The 20,853-nt window shown below is 38.8% G+C and overlaps 1 protein-coding gene across 1 annotated transcript in view; it reads right to left on the bottom strand.

Moving 5' to 3' along the window:
- Positions 1-20,853, bottom strand: part of plxnb2b (plexin b2b) — a 123,378-nt gene that overhangs the window by 18,058 nt on the left and 84,467 nt on the right. Inside the window, 18 exon segments of the mRNA XM_020622156.1 lie at positions 1,596-1,775; positions 3,413-3,610; positions 5,401-5,494; positions 7,115-7,297; positions 7,704-7,840; positions 8,480-8,591; positions 11,094-11,242; positions 12,079-12,257; positions 13,248-13,335; positions 13,956-14,051; positions 14,599-14,700; positions 15,068-15,179; positions 15,720-15,831; positions 16,627-16,786; positions 17,382-17,508; positions 18,623-18,723; positions 20,087-20,212; positions 20,319-20,507. Coding sequence (XP_020477812.1) covers positions 1,596-1,775; positions 3,413-3,610; positions 5,401-5,494; positions 7,115-7,297; positions 7,704-7,840; positions 8,480-8,591; positions 11,094-11,242; positions 12,079-12,257; positions 13,248-13,335; positions 13,956-14,051; positions 14,599-14,700; positions 15,068-15,179; positions 15,720-15,831; positions 16,627-16,786; positions 17,382-17,508; positions 18,623-18,723; positions 20,087-20,212; positions 20,319-20,507 — 2,445 coding nt within the window.

The following is a 20,853-nucleotide window of genomic DNA, read 5'->3' on the forward strand; positions in this document are numbered from 1 at the left end:
TTTAGTATATTACTTGTGTGGTGTAGAAGATAATTATTTAAGAATGTAATTATGTAAGAATGTTAACACTGTTATAATCTTTTTTTAGTATAATATGTGTGTGGGTAGAAGTGAATCATTTACTGCTTGCAAACCAATGATGGTAAGATGATGTCATGGGGTAGGACTGGATAAGTCTGACTTCTTCCTACTCCATTCAAGCATGTACTAGGTATAAGCAAATTGATATTGGATTATGTGTAAAATTATGTGTTTTGTCATCTTAACTGTTTTACATGCTTGAAAGAATAAATCAAATCAAATCAAATCAAACTGTCAAACAGTATATACAAGTGAGAATTATTTTGGCAGTTTCTTTGAAAATTACAAGAATTTCATGACTTCATCTTCTTAAATAGGATTATTTTCTGCTTTTCATTTGAAAAGTATGGATTTGTAATTTTGAATTTGGACTATTGGTTCGACAAAGCGAGCACTGTGAGGGTTTCTCTTTGGGCTAATTGCCTATCACAATAAGATGTCAAATTTCTGGCTCCTAATTTTAGATAAAACAGATATGCTGGCCGCTGGCCTGGCCAGACACCAGATTTATCAGTTAAGAATAAGTCTCGACAACTTTGTGATTTCTCAGAGCCAGACTAGGTGTCACATTTGATCCTGGTCTCTCCTTTGATCAGCACATTAAAGACGTGGCCAAGATTGCCTTCTTTCACCTTGCAACATAGCTAAAATTAAATCTTTTCTGTCCATGGCAGATGCAGAGACACTAAATCATGTCTCTGTATCACAGAATCCAAAAAGTTTGACACCAATTCTAGCTTCCCTTCATTGGCTCCCTAGATCAGACTTCAAGGTGCTTCTAATGACATATAAAATCCTACATGGAATTGCCCTTTGGTACCTGTCTGCTCCACTGAAACCTTATATTCCAGCCTGTGCCCTCTGCTCTCAGAATGCAGGGCTTCTGTCTGTCCCTGGATTTAATAAGAAGTCATCTGGTCACAGGGTCTTTTCTTAAAAATTCAGACACGCTTACTCTGCTGAAGTTTTTAAATCCAAGCTAAAAAAACATCTATATGTGTTAACTTTTAGTGAAAAATGTGACTGTTAATTTTATTCAATGTTCTGTCTTATTTTATTTATCACTATTACAATGTTGTACTTTATTACTGTATTTGATGTTTATTTTGCTTGCTGCTGTTGTAAAGTGTGTTGATACTGGTGTGAAACTGCACTTTATTTAAAGTTTGATTTGACTTTGTTCATTGTGATGGGTATTTCTCACCGTTTTCTTAATTTTGACAAATTAGCTCCAAAATGCTCTTTATGCAATAAGGCACAAATAATAACGTGATATAATTTATAGCAAAACAAGTCTTACAGGAGCCAGTTTTCTGTCTTATGCATTTTTACTTTTAACACTTTATATTTTCCTGAATAAACTTACATTGCCATATATACAAGCAATGTTTTCGATGCAGGCCTTTTACCTGTAATAAAGTGTTTTTACCATGAATTAAGCTATTACTAGTCTTATCGAGGTAAAGAACCTAAATACTTCCTCCACCACTGTGTGTCTGTCTGTCAGATCTGACCATTAGATCCAGCAGCTCAGGCCGGGTGTCTCTGCGCTGCCGTCTGGAGCGAGCACGAGGCTGGGTGGATGGTGGGTCCAAGAACAGCTTGTCATCCTGAAGTGTGTTGACCAGGCAGGGAACGTCGCCCACAAATGCTTGAGCCTCTTTGGCTGTCATACCTTTGGAGAATCCTCGACCCTGCAGGAGAAGAACAACTGTAACAATGCTCAAAGTGTCGTGATTGAAATACATGTGGGAAAAATGTATTACTGCGTTTACAAACTATCAAGCCGATGCATCATTAAGCATTAAAAACATTATGGTAAGTAATTTAATTAGTAATGGGTGAAATGTTTCACTGTTCCACCACGTGTGCCAAGATTTATTAAAAAGATTAAGATTATGGTCATTGTAAGCACATTTGTGAGTAATTTCTTACTTAAGACACTTTAGGCACAGTTCAAGTCGATTCCACGATCACGGCATTAAAATAAACACTTTGAGATTCTCCAGCACATTTCTATAACTACAGTACAGTCACGCTTTCAAATATTTAAAGGCCGCATGCAATACTAAAAAGTTTATCTTATGTAAAACAGATTCAGAGTAATCGAAAAGGCCTCAGGCTGTTTTTGCACTTGCCTTTTCTAACAAATTTACGGTACCAAAAGACAAATTAAAGTGAGTACTATAAAGGCTCAGAGCTAATATAAAGCTACTGGAGGGCATCTGAACCATTTTAATAATCAATTAATTTAAAAAAATGCCCAAAAATTCTTAGATCTGACCTCTCAACTGTGATGAGTTGCTGAATATCATTTGGATTTCAAGTGTTAGTAATTTGAAGACATCACCTTAGACTTCAGGAAACTATGGCAGGCTTTCTCACCATTTTCTGAAATTTTATAAACCAATATCATAAAATCATCTGAAACTAATGAATAATAAAATTACTGTTAGTTGCAGCCAGACACAAGTCAAAATAAAGAATCCAGATAGTTAAATAATTAAAAGAATATAAGCCTTGAACTTTTCACCTGAACTTGAATCAACTGGAATTTGGAGACAAAAGCCCCCTTTTCCTTCTACCACCAATTTGTTGATAAAATAAATCCAAACTTAATTGACAGTACTGTTCTGTATATTTTTCCACTAACTCATTTCATTTCTTATTTTCCAAAGCCATATTTTCTCCATATATAAAGAATCAATACCAATGTAGTAAGCATGCCATGCTGAACCCTATTTCTAAATTTATTCTGTTGTTAGAATTGCTAGTGAGTATTGAGTATTTTGAACTTATAATTGTATATATACTTATAGTTGAATGTATACTTTAGAGCAGTGGTTCCCAAACATTTTAGCTAATAACACCTTAAAAAATAATTTTCAAGAGGTTTATGAGGTAACAATTTTGCATAACAAAAAATGTGTTTTTAAATTTGAATCTGTTGCATCAAATTTAAAGAAATGGATATTCACATTAAAATATTTATTTTCTATCCAATTATAATAGTTAAAAATGAGCAAACGTTTGCTAATTGTGACAACTAATGTACATTTGCCTCAGTTCATTTGACATCCAAAACAATCAACCCACTGAGCTGAAATAACAAATGCACTGCTATTTGCATAATTGTTATATGAAGTCAAACTCCATAGAAAATGATAATATAAGCAGCTAAAACATGAAAATGTGGTACAGCATTTTTATCTTCAAGCCAGATAATAATACCATTTGTCTTAATTCCCTCACACAAAAGACGCTGACTTCTCAGAAACACACCACTCCTATGCTACAGCTGCAGCACTAAAGCTCTGTAGTCTCTACTCACAGTGACGATGATGATGCTGGCCTCAGTGATGACCTTTTTGGTTAGCTCATTGAAGATGGGGTCAGGGTGGTAATCGAAGGGCTTTAGTTCCTTCACATAGTTGTCCAGATGAATGTAGGTTTTGAAATGCTGGTTCAGGGTGTTGTTAACTGTTGGAGACCAGAACTGGATGGTCGTGTCATTCTTCTCGTGGGCGTTCTGAAAGTGTTGCAGAGTAAAATGTCTTATCTCAACTCAAACAACATCATAAAACACACATGAGCAAGACAAGACATGTAGGAGAATATGACAACTTATGGGAGCAGAATTAGAAATTTAAAAAAAAAAAAGCACACAGTGGGTGGCAAGGGCCTTTGTAAAAGAGGTATTGAGTTAATGTTTTTGTTGTGTGAGGAAGAGTGTTTTGGGGGTGGTGTGGAGGGGGAGCCTGGTTTAGTACAATGTGGAAGGTAAAATGATGTGTCTGTTCCAGTCATTCTATTCAAATCTCAATCTGCCATTGCAGAATAGCAGCCTGATATCATTCATGTTGATTCATTCCTCCTCTGGCTTTGTTTTTGGGTGTTTGATTAACTGGACTGATGGACTGTCACTTTAATTGTTTCCACACAGGGCTGACAATACTGTGCGTGACAGATAAATCCTATAGTACTACACGCAGCCAAAGTTTTTCAAAAGGACAAGGCAATAGGCGCAGGCCACATTGAGAAATGGTTTGAAAAGTCAAGAGACCTACTATAAATTTTGAGGCTGGATGGTTCGAATTGAATGTCTTTTGTCATTTGTTTGTGTACACGATTGGGCTGCACCAGCTTCTCATAACTAAGTTTGATTCTAAAGTTGCTTTAGGTTCTCTCTAACAACTAGTTTCAAACTACTGCTTTACTAAATTGGGTTGCATCACTACAACTAAAAATGCCATTGCTAGTAAAGCCCTAAAAACTGTGATGACCTGATGAGCTAAAATTTTGTTGTTGCAATGTTCAAGACCTGGCCACTGACCTTCTTCCTCTGTCGGCTCTATGATCTAAGGCAATGAAGGCAAACTTGCTCAAAGACATACAAACAAGACTAAAACTACAGCTATGCTGGCAGCTCTATGAGGTTGTGTCTGACCTACAATGTAATCAACATGTTTTTACCACAAGCCAGCAGCATAATGATTCCAGTTATTTGGGTCCAGTTTAGTAGAAGGACCTAAACCAAGAGAAGCTTATGAAGTTGACCGGTCAAGACCTCTGAGATAACACTTTACATCTGCTACCAGTCTGTGTCAGCCAGAATGCTTTCCAAATCTCTCCTGTCCCTGAGTAGCAGGGACCTGGCTGGGAGTCAAGTGATGAAGAGCAGCATAGTCACATAATCTTCTGCAACCTTAATGCTGGTATTAACTTTAGCCCCTTAAATAAAGTGAACAAAATTGCTATTGCTTAACATTGGCCAGTACACTGGAGGCAGGCATAGGCAAGCTGCTGCAAGCCAACTCCTTTGAGTTCCCTGGCAGACTCAGGCCTACTTGATTAAGCTGGACAAGGAACATAGTTACATTTTGGTGAGGTTGAAACAGTGACGCTGCTATCTGCAATCCTACAGGTTTTAAGGATTTATGGGCAAAGAATTGAGATGAAGTACTACTGGCTTATGTAATCTCACTGATCAGTGGAAAAGTGGTGATGTGTGTTTGTTGGCATGTGCATGCTCGAACAGCTGAAATACTTCACAGAGATTGAATGAATCACCACTGTGGCTGTGGGCTCATGAGATGTGGGAAGATACATGGACAGTGCTGCTGTTGTGTGTGGGAGCTGGTGGTGGTGGTGGTGGTGGTGGGGGGGTCACAGCTGGAAAAGCTGAAATTCTCTGAGACAAGGAATTGTAGGAAAGAGACAGAAGAAAGTGAACAGAGCAAAGAAATAATGACCATTAGATGTGGGTAATCAGCGGGGCTGATGAACAGGAAGATTGTAATAAATACATTAAACAGAAACCTCTAAAGCTGTTGATTTGTCTCCTTGGACCTTCATAATGGCAGTCTGGATCAGGTCAAAGCCAGAGCCGGTTACCACAATGTTCCTCCCTCCACTACAACACACACACAAATATATAAATACACTTCAAAAACACAGAAAAGCCCGTAGCTAGTACTGTACTGTATATAAAAATAGATAAGCTCATAGTGAGACTTACAGGAAGACGGATACAGTTCTTAAGTTGCACCTATAGGGTACCTTTCACCGGAGACGTAAACAAATTAGCTCAGATGGCGAGCATCCTACTGTATTTGTTGTCTGTTGTTCCAGCCTGTGCACCTAATCACGTGCATCGTAATGCTTTCAATTGCACAAAAAAAAAGCAAAGTAACTGCCTAATGCATCCATTTTGAGTGATCATCAAGCAGTTTGTTCCAACATCAAAGACAACAGCCAATCAAACTAAGTATGGAAAATATTCTGCACACACAGACGTACTCAGCACCTCCTGGAGGACAAATAATACTTTTAAAAACAAAGGTTCTTGGCACTAATAAACTTAACCAAGGTTTCAGACAAAAAGAAGCCTGCAGGGCAGAGAACATGCCAGGAACCTTCCAACCTATTCAGTTTTCCATTTATAGTACTATTTTGCTTGAACTTGTCAACAACGTCAACAGTAGTTTTATATTTTTCTTGCTCCTTTACTTTAAAAACAACGCACAGTGTGAAATATTCAGTGGGGAATCCCTTTGTCTCACTTTCCTATTTTTGTCCATTATAACGCCCATCAGTCAAATATTTTATTCTCTACCTCAGTTTTAAAACACAAACCCCAGTGTAAACAGTGCTGAGGAGGGGAATAACACTATTCCTAGATCTTTCCAAGCTAATTTTAAAGTCTGTCTATTGAATAAATTAATCTTTGAAGATAACTGAGCCTATTAAACAAAGTAAAAACCAAGAGTCTACAGCAACGCTAGCAGCTCTGTGAGGCTGTGTTTATGCACAGCAGTGTTGTGCAACATGTGCTAATCAGCAAAAAGCACAGAGTGCAAATGAGGCTGCTGGGAATGTCATTGGATATAAATCTAAGTATTAGACAAAGTGAAATGTTGACAGGGGCTGTGCTAGATGAAAGGTTAAAGCATTAACAAAGTGATTGGATATGAATGTTTGTACTAAATTACTTTGCCAAAAAAAAATAAATAAATAAATAAAATAGCTGTCAAGAAACTTCAACTAAAACCAAAAATGCTGTGGTGACATTAAAGGAAATGTCAAAGGATCACAAAAGTGAGCTGGGTTTATGCTTTGGGGGACTATGAACACAAATACAACATTTCAGGGCAGTCCATACATGAGGATTTTATTCTAAACCAAAGCTGTGGATTGACCAAATTGCCATTTCTAAAGCTATGAACAATTACACTGGATAAAAATGAGCTAAATCATTTTAAATACTTGTCACTAAGTCAAACTAGAAGTTTAAAAAAAGAAAGTAATCCCCTGGCAATCCATGCAGCAGCTCCAGAAAATTAACAAAATGTCTATAATGGAGATGATGGGTAAAAATGTTATCATGTCAATTTGTCAGAATGGACAAACATTGGAAATTAACACAGAGACCAACAAATACCAGAATTTCCTGTGAGCTTTTATCCAGTGTTATGTCTCCTTACAAACACTTTGGTTAAAGGCAAAGACTTGCAAGCTACTGTATTAAACTGACCACACAAAGCTTCCTTTGGGGGTGTGATCCAGCACAGTAGGGTTTTCCAAGAATTGGAAGGCACTTGGAATGGTTGTTGTGGTACTCTTTCCATATTTTACAATGATGCGGAGAAAGTCGGAGGGCACTTTATCTGCTCGGTATTCTCCTGTCCTGCAGGTGATTTCTTCTCCAAAGTGCTCCCTGCAAAGAGGAGGACATAACTCAGCCATGGCTGCCTGCAGCAGTGGGGGTCACAGAGGTCATTGTGCAGTGGAAGCCAACATGGCAGCAGCGTGACAGCTTGTTAAATTTCAGCCTTGCTGTTTCTCTAGCCAGTTATTTTTCTGTTACCTCTGCCTAAAATGTCACTGTGGACTGGTTTTGACATAACACTCATGGTCAAAACATCAAAGAAAAATGGTTAGAGAAAAAAAAATCCTGCTTATCACACAAAAGTCAATTTATAGGCTTCAAAGTGTGCATATTGTAGAAACTGCCTGGAATACAATGACTGAATAACAAGTAGGACTTAACAACTGAAACGGCTGAATTGAAACAGAATTGGTCTTTGACGGGAATAAAATTTATTGGGAAAAGAAATCCTTACACAGTGCAGTCCACCCCTCCGATGGTAACCTGGGCATCATCCATACTACCAGTGTCCAGAAATTGCCCAGAAATTGTGATGAGGGTGCCCCCAGCTTTAGGACCTTTAGCAGGCTTCACCGCCTCCGGAATTGGGTTCTGGCAAAGGAGAGGGCGTCGCAAGACATAGCATGAAAACATACTCTGTCTGCTGCAAGGATTTAGAAGCAGACAAGGTCCAATGCTCATTCACACACATACCCAAGAAGAGCACACACAGGTACAGTACTACAGTATGTCATATATTCACATGTCCTCTCACCCTCCTTGATCTCCCCCTCACTGTCAGAAACATTCACACAAACGCACACACCCATAAAGCACCACATCTGCCTCGATTTGCTGAGCAAACAGTTAGGCAGAGCACTCCCCTGTGGGGAAGCTTTAGCAGAGCTGGCGATATGAAAAGCCTGTTAAATAGTTACGCTGGAGCCTGTTAAAGTATTAGAGAGAAAAGAGGGACTACTGCACAGCATCTGGTTAAAGAGGACTGCATACACATTCTGGCTTATCATACAGCGCATTACCATTGTAATATGACAGCATCTAAATGATTAAATTGGCAGCACATGGAATATTGAATTTGAACACAAACGACATGCCCTTGGTATGTCCTGATAAGGGGCTCTCTTACAGTTAAGAAATAGAAAGATTTGGATGCGTTTGCTTCCTGGGTCAAAAGTTGTGGCCCTTCATATTGGAAGAACAGCTGAGGAGAAAGGGAGAGAGACTATTTACCCTGTAGGTGAAGTACATGGAGGATATTCCTCTCTTCCCCCCCTTCACCTTCACCTCCACAGGGCCCGAGTGGTTCTTCGCAGGGTCAACAGGGCCAGTCTCGCACACCACACTGGACAGGACAACAAGAAAACACAGTGAAGACAAAACTATTTGAGACTAGGGCTACAATAATTATTTTAATTATATATTAATCTACTGATAATTGTCTCAATTGATGGATTATCAAAAACAAAATCAAAACATGAAAAAAAAAGTCCACAACTTCATGGTGTGGTCTTCAAATTGTTTGTTTTGTACAAACAACACTCTAAAATCCAAAGATATTTAGTTAACTGTCACATAAGAAAAAAAAGCAGCAAAGATTCACCAGTGAGGAAGCTGGATCCAAATAATGACTTTTTCTTTGAAAAATTAATTAAACAGTTAACTGATTATCCAAACAGTTGCTGATTAAATGCTTGTGGGTTTACTCAGCAATTTATACACTAATTGTTTCAACCCTATGTAAGACCTGCAGTCTAGATTAATGTTCAACTTCACCAGGTTTGTGAGAGCGCTTGCATCAACATTTCTGAACCTAACAACTTCAGCACATCAAGACTCTTGTCCTATTTAGACAGTTTTACTTACTTAGCTAGTTTTGAACATTACAGATATTGGCAAACAAATGAATACTGTACTGTGTTTTAGGTAACAGGAGAAAGTAGTGAAAATAAAATTTTTAAAAGAGCAGTAAAAGTACATGTCAAAAACTGAACTCGAAAGAATTCTGCTCACTTTTTGAAGAGGGAAGACATAAACTGGACGTTTGGATAATTTTGTTGACTACGAAGCTATTAATGTAGTATGATTCCTAATGCCAGATTGGCTGGCTCAAGAAGCTGAGAAATTTAACCATCTGGGAATTTTCCACATTGCAGTGTCTGGAGTTTAGTCGGAACTGTGTGACAAATCAAACACATCCAAGTCTGCTGCAGTCCTGAGGGGGAAACGTGTTGCTGATGAAAGAGGTCAGCATAAAATGGCAAGCCTCACTGGGGCTAACAGGTGTGCCATGATTTGAAAATTAAAAGCTGCAACAGTGATGTGAAGAAATAAAATAATGTAAAAAAAAAACCTAAAGCAAGTAAGCAGCAATGTGCAGAAGAACAGGCAAAGCAAGTTAAAAACTGTAGACAACAATGGATATGTGAGCTCCAGAAGTGGATGACTTAAGGATGAATAATATTACATCTGGTCTCATAAATCCTGGTTTATACCTTATCATGTAGATGGCAGAGAAAGAATGAATCATAAACAGGATCCATCCTGCCAGGTGTCGACCGGCTCTGGCTAGTGGCTGTCTGGCATTTGCCAGGCTTAAAAGTTTATTCCAGAGTTTTTCATTATTTTTCAAGCAAAACTCTGCACATTAAAGCACCTTTGGGATGAGGAAGAACAGTGTTTGCAGCATGAATAGACCACTGGAAATTTTGTGGCAAATGTGTGATGCTATCAAATCACTGTGTATGTCCAGTTCTTTGGTCAAACCTATCTCAAAGAATTCAGCCACTCTCAGGGCCCCATCCATCAACAGTCATATATAACTGACTGAGTGGCCATACGGTATTTAAAGACTGGCATTCAGTAGTATTACAAGGTGATGGAAAGCAACTAAGTACATTTATTCCAATTCTGTACTTAAGTACATTTTAAAGTACTTGTACTTTATCCGAGTTCCATTCCAGGTTGTGATACTTCATAATTCTTCACATATTGTACAAATTTATTTCTACACTTATCTGGCAGCTGCAATTGCTAGTTATTTTTTTTACACTAGGATTAAACTTTTATAGCTTGAGACCCTCACAAAATAAACAGTATCTATGAATCTGGCTGTCAGTTTTGTTAGATGCTCCATTGAAGAGACATTTTCCCTGTAAACTCCTATGATTGTTTCATTTAACTGTTGAAACAAGGTAAAAGTATCTAATATTTAAAAAAAGCAAAGGCTCAAGAAAATCTAACTGCAGATTTGTGTTGCAGAACTTTGTTTCTTATTTCCCACCCCATTAATCATATCACAAGCCCAAAATGTAGTTAAAACAAGCTACTCCGACCATTTACAACAGTAAATTGCTGCTTACACATTACTGCATTAGTATAAATGATCTAATAATGCAATATAAAATAATTTATTCATCACAGGTGCCATTTTTCTGCAAAATTAGTACTTAAGAACATTTTGTTGATAATCCTTCTGTAGTTGAGTAGAATTTTGGATGCATGACTTTTACTAGTAAGAGAGCATTAATACTCTGCTCTAGTGCCATTTCTACTCAAATAAGGACTTTTCTTCTTCTGGCTTTCCCCTTTAAAAGAGTGTTTCTGTTTCTAAATCAACCTGTGTCGAGAGACTCCAGATCAATACAGCGGTATAACGAGCTAATTAAAATATACACCCTGGTTGCCCTAAGGAAAGGCAAAGCCCTCCTTCACTGATAATGCATCCAAAAGTTTACAAAAGAAAACTTTGGATAAAACCTGTCTATATACAGTTTGACCAACATTATACAATGAAGAGTGTAGGTGCTGCTGCTCAAATATTTGACTGAAGGTGTGTAAATATTACCTAGTGGAGACAGAGTACTTCTCCTCCTGATGAATACAGGGCTCTCCAACCACTGTGATACTTTTAATGTCTTCCTTGTGGATGCCGAGGTTGGAGCCACGGACGGTGATGGAGATGCCTCCCCGCAGGGGGCCAAAACGAGGGATGATCTGGTCAGGAAAACATGGGGGTGGGTGTTTATAGGAAGAGGGGATTTAAAAAGGATTTCAACAGATTAGTTGTGCAATAAGAACATACAAGAGATTTATACAGTCTATTTTGTTGTAGTCAAAGTGTTTAATATTCTAGGCTACGGTGAATCACATCCACACTGTATGAGTCATGTCTGGAAGTTTGTGTGTATGTGCAAGAGCCTGACTGATAGTGGTTTTATGACTCAGATACAATAGATACTTGAGAACAATTTAAAACTAAAATCTGATTATAACATATGAGCTGGTGTTCTTTCACGAATATATTTTGTTGAAATAAAGAATTTTCTTTTCTTGTAGGCATACTGTAAGTCTATTTCTAATCTATTCTGTATTTGAAGATATAGCTGTCTAAAAGATTTACAGGTAAGCCAAAAAATTATCATTTTACTATCAAAAATGGCCTAACAGTGAATCTTGAACAGTAAATGTTATATAAATGCTGGCACACTGATACTATATATATATGTATGTCACACTGATACCAAAACGATTACTGGTTTTTATGGATTTTTGTCAATGACAATGAAGTACCAACAATTAAGAGAGCAAATAACGAATTGATCCAATCTAGAATCTAGATGTGCTGCGGATCAGTTTAACGCACCCTCAAGGAGAAAGACTTTTAACCTGTCCATCAACAAAAAGGGAAAATAAAAAAACAGTCAATAAAGTGCTCCAGTGAACAATCCAATCACCAAAATCAACACCTGCTAATCACAGGTCTTTAAATCACATGCTTCATTCCAGCTCAAAGGTCAACATAAAGTGATGACAACATTGTAAATACTCACATCAGTGATCTGGGGGTCAGGGCACTCAATGTTGTAGGGATCTGAGCCTTGTTGTGTACTGCACAGCTTCTCGTACACGCACGCTTTCTGCCTGGCGCACCACACACACCTGTATTTTGGGTCGGCATTCTTACAGAGGCTACAGTCTTCCCTCCCCATGGAGCAGTTGTACAGGGTCACTGTATAGGAAGTAGTGTAAATACTGCATGTGTTTATATACATATATTTATTTTTTTCCCCAAGGCTGTCAATCCCCTGACTTGTCAAAACCTTACTTTTATCCCCTCTGACTTTTAAAGTTTCAGTTTGGTGTCTTTCTCTCTGAACAGTGCCCTCCTGATGTGCCCTCAGAGCAGCAGCTTTGAAGGAAGCTCCACCGATTTTCTGTACTTTTTGATGAGCAGCAGGAAGTGCTTAGCAGGCTTTCTGCCCTGGGTTTTGCCTCACAGGTAGCCCATGTAGCTACCTGTCTGAATATGTTGGTGAACACAGTCTCAGAGGAAGCCTGCATACTTTACTGAAAAAACACAATCTGAATTTTCTCTTTATGTTTTTCAGACAAATAAAAAATCATTTAACCTGTAGCCTCTCTTTTTGAATATTTTTCTAAACAGAGGCTCGACTCAATCAAAAATGAGGTAATAACATGGTATTCTTTGTAGTAAAGCTGCAAACATCTTCGCGAAGAATTAGGTCAAGGATACTAAACATTATTTTAACTAGGGTTAGTGCATTAATAACACAGAGGGTTACACAGCACATTTTTTTATAATAGCAAAATTATAAAAAGTATGATAACGGCTCATTGGAATACATTTTGAATCTTTATTGTAACACCCCTTACTTCTGAAACCAAACCTATCACCATGTATTATGTTGTCAAGTATGAGTTTTCTGAATGAATGATAAGATGTCTATTTTAATATCTGATAACTTTGCTTTAATTTGCATTATACGGACCATGTAAAACTGGTCCCATAATCGCTTGCCTTTAAATCCTTCATATTCTGTCAAAATGTACTTGATGATACAGTCATTAACAATTCATTTTCTGATTAATTTTCAACTGCAAATTAAAAATAGCTTCCTCAGATCAAATGAAGGCCTCACGCTGGGACTAGAAGTCTACACACAGGGCAAGATCGCCACATTAAAATGCGAGAGCGTACCATTCAGCATGCTGTCCATCTTCTTGCCTGACTCCTTGTCCTTCACGTAGAAAAGAACATTGGTCTCTGGTGACTTATTGTAGGAAAACTAAGAAATTGGAAGAAAATGAATTATTAATACAGAATTCAGTGATTAATGGCACTTAAGCTCTTCTCAGAAAACAGTGTGGGCTGCCGTTTCCCCATGCCAAGGGAAAAAAATTATACCCAGTCTGGCAGATTTTCAGCTGAAGAAATCAATGCAGGAAAAGAACATAGCTGCAGGCTAGGCGCTGTTTGAGCTTCCCAATCACAGAGTTCACAATGTGGAGAACTCAAATAACTCCAGTGAGGAGAATGTGTCCATTAGAGGGAGCTAGAGAATATCAAAGGGACTGTAAAAACCAGCTAAGGCCTGATTTGATTTACAAGTCTGAAACATAAAGCCAGCCGAAAATACTACCACAGACAAAGTGGCAGAATCAAGTGATACTCTACAGTTTATTTCACTTCTTTAGTGTTGTTCTAAATTGCACCCTAAGAATCAGGGCCACAAATCAGCCACAGTGCAAGAACCGCTGCTGAGAGGAGGGCAAATTGCCAGAAGCTATCTGAACAAATTTAGTAAAGGAACTAAATCTGCAGGTCAGCGTGAACACAGAGACACATTCGAGTATGAAGTGCCGAGACAAGATGAGTGTCAAACAGCTGCCAAATAGTCATACTCACATTAAAGCCGCTGAAGGTGTAGAACGACCCGTCCTCAAAATTCACCTCTTCCTCAACATTTCTCATCAGCTCTGTGCCAATGGTGAAAACATGGTCCTGGAGAACCAGACAAATAAAAACAAGGAACAGGGTGTAATCCTATTGGTAAAATATTATTCAGTGAAGCTCCCCTCTTTTACATTACAGAGCAAGAAATGCACAAAACTATTGTGTACATCCAGCCCCAAAGAAGTTTGGACGGGATGATCTTGGTTTATTGTATCTGTGTGCTATGTGAAAAAACAAGGACATTCACAAGCCCCATTACAAGCAAAATATACAGCCATCCGGCTGTGCCTTTGTCGCATGACTGCCCCTGGGCTTCAGTACACTAGTATAACAAGCACACCTGTATAGAAACGTTTCAGAACACAAAACACTTTCTTGTCACATCTTCTCACCTTTTGCACATGTAAATTGATTCGTTTTGCAAATGAAGAGTATCTTTGTCAGTACATGAGTACTTTTTCTATGAGAGTATGCGATGGTTATAAATTGTGACCAATCTAGTTCACTGTGGTCCCAGTACCATACCCAACAGCTGTGTAAAAGAGCTGAGAAGTTCCCTAGAAATGCTTTAAATTCTGTGTCTGTGCCACTTTACCTGGTAACCTTCCAAATTTATCCCCTCAAAGCTGATGCGAGTCTTGTAGCCCACAGGAATCAGCACAGGATCTGGATTCTCAAACTGAGGACACTTTAATCCCTGAGAAGGCATCAAAACAACTCAGACACTCCCAATTTCAATCATTTACATTTTAAATGTGCCAGCCACTTAACAGACACCCTCATCTGTGGCAACAGATAAGTGTATCACTGAAACATCTGCTGACTTTCACATTGATACCCTCCACCCTACAACATTTGTTATGCAAGATGGTGGCAGCTGATACCAGGATTTGAGATTGTTATTAATTTTCAGGAGGAATTTGGATCAGTCAGGCATTGAATCATATGTGGTGATTAGACACGTCTTACTAAACTTTCTACACTAAACATTTTTCATACACATGCTGTCCTAGAGTCAGAGCCCTTGATGTGCTTTTGATATCTTAAACCTTGAGATGACTAACCTGACGATGCTTGATGATGTTGGGACCCACCACGCTGTCGTCCATGTCGCTGCACGTGTGGTCATTTGTATTCCACTGGCAGCCCCACTGACTGGCCACACAGGCCATGCATCTGAAAACACACAAACACAGTATGGACACATAAGCACAATATTAAGAAAATGCTTTGCACACATAATTAGGCAGGGGCATGCCCGCACACACACACACACACACACACACCACACACAAAAACCTAAAAAATGCAAACTCATCAGAGAGAGTCCGGCACAAAAATCCATGCTGCTGACAGCAAAATGGATCTCTACAACTTCACATAAGCAAAGCTCGTTCATCACGCGTTCCTCTGCATGAAAGAAATGAAGGAAAAAAATAAGTAGGGGAAAAAATGGCAAGATCGACTTTCATTTTTTGATTAATGAAAAGGAAACTGAGGCAATTTCCTTGGCCTGGTAATAAAAGGAGGAGAGAAAATGCAAGAGGTGCATTCAAAACTACCATGCATCAGTTTACAAACAGAGCCCTGATCTCTCATCTGTTCATGGATGGCGATCCGTTTACATCAAAGTTGTCAGCTGATGTTGTGTTCAGTGTCACTGTGTATTTTCAGTGGGTGACAGAGCAGAACTGATAGATTAAGAGTCTGACTCACGGTGTGTTCTCAGATTTCCTCACAGTGGCAGCGCAGTTGTAAAACTTGAACTCCCGCGTGGCCAGCTCCACAGACTCATTGATGAAAATCCCAATGGCCACGGCTACAAAGTCTGAGGGCACAGCAAAGAGAGAGCTAAAATGTGCCGCACTAGCAGCTGGGGGGATACAAGTTTTATCCTTATATATGGATGGGGATGGTGTCTTTGGAAAGGAGTCTGGATACTGGATACATCATTTGTGCTTCTGAAGGCAACACTGGCAAAGCAAGACCTCAAATACCTCTATGCTGAGTATGTATTAATTTAAATGGTTTATGTGTCCCCTGATGGCATTATTCTGTTAGGGGACAGTTTGTCAGCTCTAAGTCCTCATTCAGTTTTGAGCAACCCGTACTCACTGGAAATTCTTTAGCCAAGGTAGTAAGCCACATTAATACTGACAAATCTCTCCTCATGATCATTTTAGTTATTAGTTGACTGCCTAAATAACAGCTTGACTCAGTAATTATAGGGCATTTACTGAGGGGAAAATATCATCTGCTCTGCTGTTGATAGTGGGGGGTGGGGGGTGGTCGTTGTTCATAACAAGATGACACACCACGTCAAAACCAAAAAACAACTCCTATTCTGGAATACTTCATTTGTATTAGTATTTAGCCATTTGATCAGTATAGGACCACATTATGAACTAAAATATTAAAGTTCTAGATTCTGATGCAGGGTGCCTCTATCAGACATGACCACAAAATTAGTTTAAAACATGAAATCCACCTTAGTTAATTCTGATATATTGGGGAACAAGTTACCTAACAAATCAAATTACAAAAACAACTGACATGGAGTGAACCTGGGGTGTTTTGGGCTCCCAGTGTTTTTTTTCATGCACCTTAAAAGAAGGTGCCATACCTTGGTCCTCAGGTGTCTGTGGTATAAGTGACGGGTAGGGCAGATCACAGGAGATCTGCCCAGAGTCAGACATGGTGCCTTCGCTCTGGAAAGAACTAATTCTGCACTGCAGGCGGTCAGAGGATCCAATGGTAGGAAGGGAGGGAATGTTGATCTTCACCTGGACAGAAAAAAATATATGCAGAACAGTGGAATGCGCTGAAAACATTACATTTTTCAGTGAAAGCTATAAAGCAGTTTGGCTGAATAAGATCAGTTAACACTGAATTAACTTCTAGTCCTCGACGTACAATTCAAAAACAGTCCCTGTATTAAAACAGAAGTTAAAATTCAGAGGCTGTTTCCTTTTGAAAGGCTGAAATTGATTGAGAATGAAAAAAGGGGAGAGGCTCTACTGATGGAAATACAAGAGTGAATCAAAAAGGGAGGGACAAAAGTAACGGGAAGCAGAGGAATGCAAAAAAAAAAAAAAACAACCTCAGAGAGAGTGCACAAGAGCCTCTCCATCTTCAGGCTGTGAGTGCAATCAGCCAGGTTGGTTATAATAAGCCAGTTCGGAGTTCTCTGAATGGATCAATACAGGGCAGGAAGACCTAGAGCCCAGAGTCTGTGATTCACAATGGGAAACAGTTTATTACTTGGGCTGTGTATGTTTGTGTGACGTGCATGTAAGTGGGGCTGTGAACCGGAGAGCAAGAGAGACAGAAAGAGGTGCAGAGAACAAAGGGAGAAAGTGAGCACAAGCAGCGCTGTACCTTCTGAGTCTTTTTACAGGAAAGGTTTGGGGGATAGAAGGAGACAATCTTGACACATTGCTGCCTGGGGCTCCACAGCCAGCCATTTTTCTCCTCTGCCCGTCGGCACTCAGACCTCCTGGTACACCTTCAAACAAAGGATGAACAACTCCCATCAGCCTCTGCTCCATTCCCCCTAAACGCTTTCACAAGGCCTCAGAAAAACAAGAACTATGGACTCTAACAAATTTTCATTGTGTTTTTATGAACAACCCAGTGTACAACTGACTTTGAGCAGGATGTGTGCAGATTTTCCCAAAAATTTAAAACATTAAGTATCATCATTGGCAAGTGGCTTAGGAGCACAAATGAGGCAATCATTTAGAGCTAAAGGCAACTATATTTATAACCAGTTAGTTAAGGGAATATTTTTTATGTGGAAAGCCACATATACCCCTGCTTCAGTTTATAAATTGTGGGGTGTTTTATTTATTTATTTATTTATTTTTTTGCTGAAACTCTAAACTGAAGACTTTTAGGTTGCATACTGCTGTAAGCAATACATTGGGCTTTAGGAAACTGGTGGATATTTTTCCCTATTTTCTGACTTTTTATAGATTAAAAAGATATTACAGTAAAGTGATGCACGTTAAACTGTTGAAAACCTGGAGATTACAGTACATTTGCTGTAATGTAGGGCAAAGAAAAACAACAGAAATAGCACATCTGAGAAGCTGGAGCCATGAAATGTTTCACTTCAGTAATAACAGAAGTGATAAATCTGTTGTAAAAAATTGTTGCTAATTAATTTCCTGTTGATCAATTAATCAATACTAAACTAATTGTTGCAGCTACAAGTATGTTAAGCGTTTTTGAGTAGGAGTATCAAAACCTCTAGAGGGACACAAGTGTTTTTCTGCTTTTTTCCCCCATTCCTGATCACAGCCCTGTAAAATATATGATATTTACTGCCCTCTCTACCCTACAGACCCTGATAAATATAAGCTGATGAGAGTAAATTACACAGACTCCCTTCGCTGCGTGACGCTGACAAACAGCTTTAATTCCATACGGCTGCATGGACAACAGGAGATGAAATATAAACACAGAGGGGTACGAAAAGTGTCTGCAATAAAACACTGAACAAATACCCTGCTGTGTTCTGCAGATGGAATTGCATGTGTAGGTGTGTGTGTGTGTTAGTCCGCCATTGTGTTCATGCATTTATGAGTGAGTGCTGAGTGTACGTGTATGATCCTCACCTGCCTTCCAGGACACACCAGCCACAATAAGGGTCCCTCAGTTCCACACATGATTGGCAGTCTCTCTTCTGGAGGCAGGTCTGCACTGGCACCTTGGTGATCTGGAGGATTATGACACGAAATATGATCAAATGGTGTATGTTAGGGAGACACTACACAAAACAGGAAGCATTTTAAGTACAGCTAGCGATGCTTTTGTTTGTTGCAGGTGTGTGGAGTGGGAGTAACACAATTCCTGTCACAGCACATGGTTTCTCACGTCTGCTTCGCATGTTTAATTACTAAAACTGTTCCCTCTGTCTACATCCAAATGTGTATTTTACCCAGTAATGGAAACTGACTAAGCACATTTACTTTTTATATGTACATCAGTTTGCTCGTATGCATCTAACAGAATCCGAAATCAAATGATTGGAAATGAAACAAATTCAGTTTTATTATCAGGTTCCTTATAGTTCAATTATCTTATTCAGTAATAGTTCAATAATGTTATATACTTAATAATTTAAAATTCTGAAAGGTACAGTTCCCTAAAGAGACTACTTCTACTTTTGCTGATAATTCTTCCTTCACTGATTATGTATTTATGGTACAGAGTATAAACAATCGAGCAGAAATCTGCACCTAGGCAGCTCACTGTCCCCATAATGCCATTACATCCAAAATCAATATTCTCATGGCAGTTTGACCCTCATAATATTATTCTTTGATTATTCTACCCCTAGCATTTGGAATTACATTGACATCATTATTAGTTTGTAAAATGATGACTCAGTAATGACAATTTTTTTCAGGATCCAGCTCAGTAACTTCTGAAGATGCATCAAATCTGACAACCTACTGATTATATTAATACTGAAATCAGCCCCATCTCACAACCATGAAGAATCCTTTAAAAAGTTCCTGGATCTGGATTATGATCCAGATCAGCACCAAACAGATTGTTCCAAGAGCCAGACCCTACCTCTCAGATATTTCTACATTGGTTATGAGTCATCTAGTTGTGTTTTCTATAACCAACTCAGCTTTCTCTTAATAAGGCAAAAGGAAATATACCATATCATTTGTGGTAAAAAATAAAGGAGTCCTCTGTCATTGAGATAAAATTCTCAGTAATAGAGAAGCCAGTGTAGAAGTCACTGTTACACCACATCTACACAGGATTTGTTTCACTTGTGTTTTTTAGTCATCCTTCTCATGGATAACAGATGCACTTCCATTTTAATCAATAGAACTGTCTACAAAGGCACCTTAACTCATGCTTTATGTGCGCAACTACAATTTAAAGGATTGTCGTTTAGGCTTCAAGACCATTTTTAATGGCTTTAAGTGACTACAGTGGCTGTGCATCTATCTCTGAGTGCTGCCACACGCAGGTGACCTACACACAATAAAGTACCCGAACGCTCCTGCATAGACACATTATGTATGTTAAGTATTACAAAAGGTCTCTGATGTACACACCTTCTTCTCTGTAGTAATATAGAGGTGGCTTTGACTGAGGTCAAAGAAAAGGTTCTTGTTGACCTTCTCGCCTATGGTGTCACCAGGAGTCTTGCTGTAGACATACGACTCCTCGGTCAGATGTACCTGGACAGAAAAACAAAAAGGTCTATAAATCCCCACTCATGCTTCCCTCAAGCAAATATTTAAAGGAAAAAGAGAAGAAAAGCAACTAATCAGAGGACAACTCCACCTTGAAGACCTCTCCCTGGCTGTTGCCCAAAAAGGCAACGGTGTGATCGTTTTCCACAGCGACAGCCACAGCAGTCAGAAGGCCTGGCCTGACCAGCACTGCTTCTACCTTTAAGGCATAGCTTGGCTTGCTGGCTAGAGGGGAAGGCAGAAAGTCTGCACCACACTTGAAGGTTTCCAACATATCTTTCTGTAAAGGAGAACAAGCACAAAACACATTATTGTTATTGTGTTCCCTTAAATATAAAGCTATAAGACAGAAAACAGGTTGTCTATTAAGTAAGCTATATGGCACTGAAGTTTAACCATGAGCCAGTTTTTTTTCACCATTAATCACTGAAGGCCAAAGTTTTACAGGTGCACTTAGTATGTTTTGTTTGAGCATTTCTTATAATTAATATAAATAAATGTATTATTTAAATTTAACTCTGTTTTAGGATTGTATCCAATGGCATAAGGTTGTTTTTCCCATTAGCAAGTGTGGGATAGAGTTACGTACATAAACCTGTTTTAATATGTAAAAATACAGAACATCC

Source organism: Monopterus albus, unplaced genomic scaffold, assembly GCF_001952655.1.
Source record: "Monopterus albus unplaced genomic scaffold, M_albus_1.0 scaffold7.1, whole genome shotgun sequence".
In the NCBI taxonomy this organism is placed as follows: domain Eukaryota; kingdom Metazoa; phylum Chordata; class Actinopteri; order Synbranchiformes; family Synbranchidae; genus Monopterus; species Monopterus albus.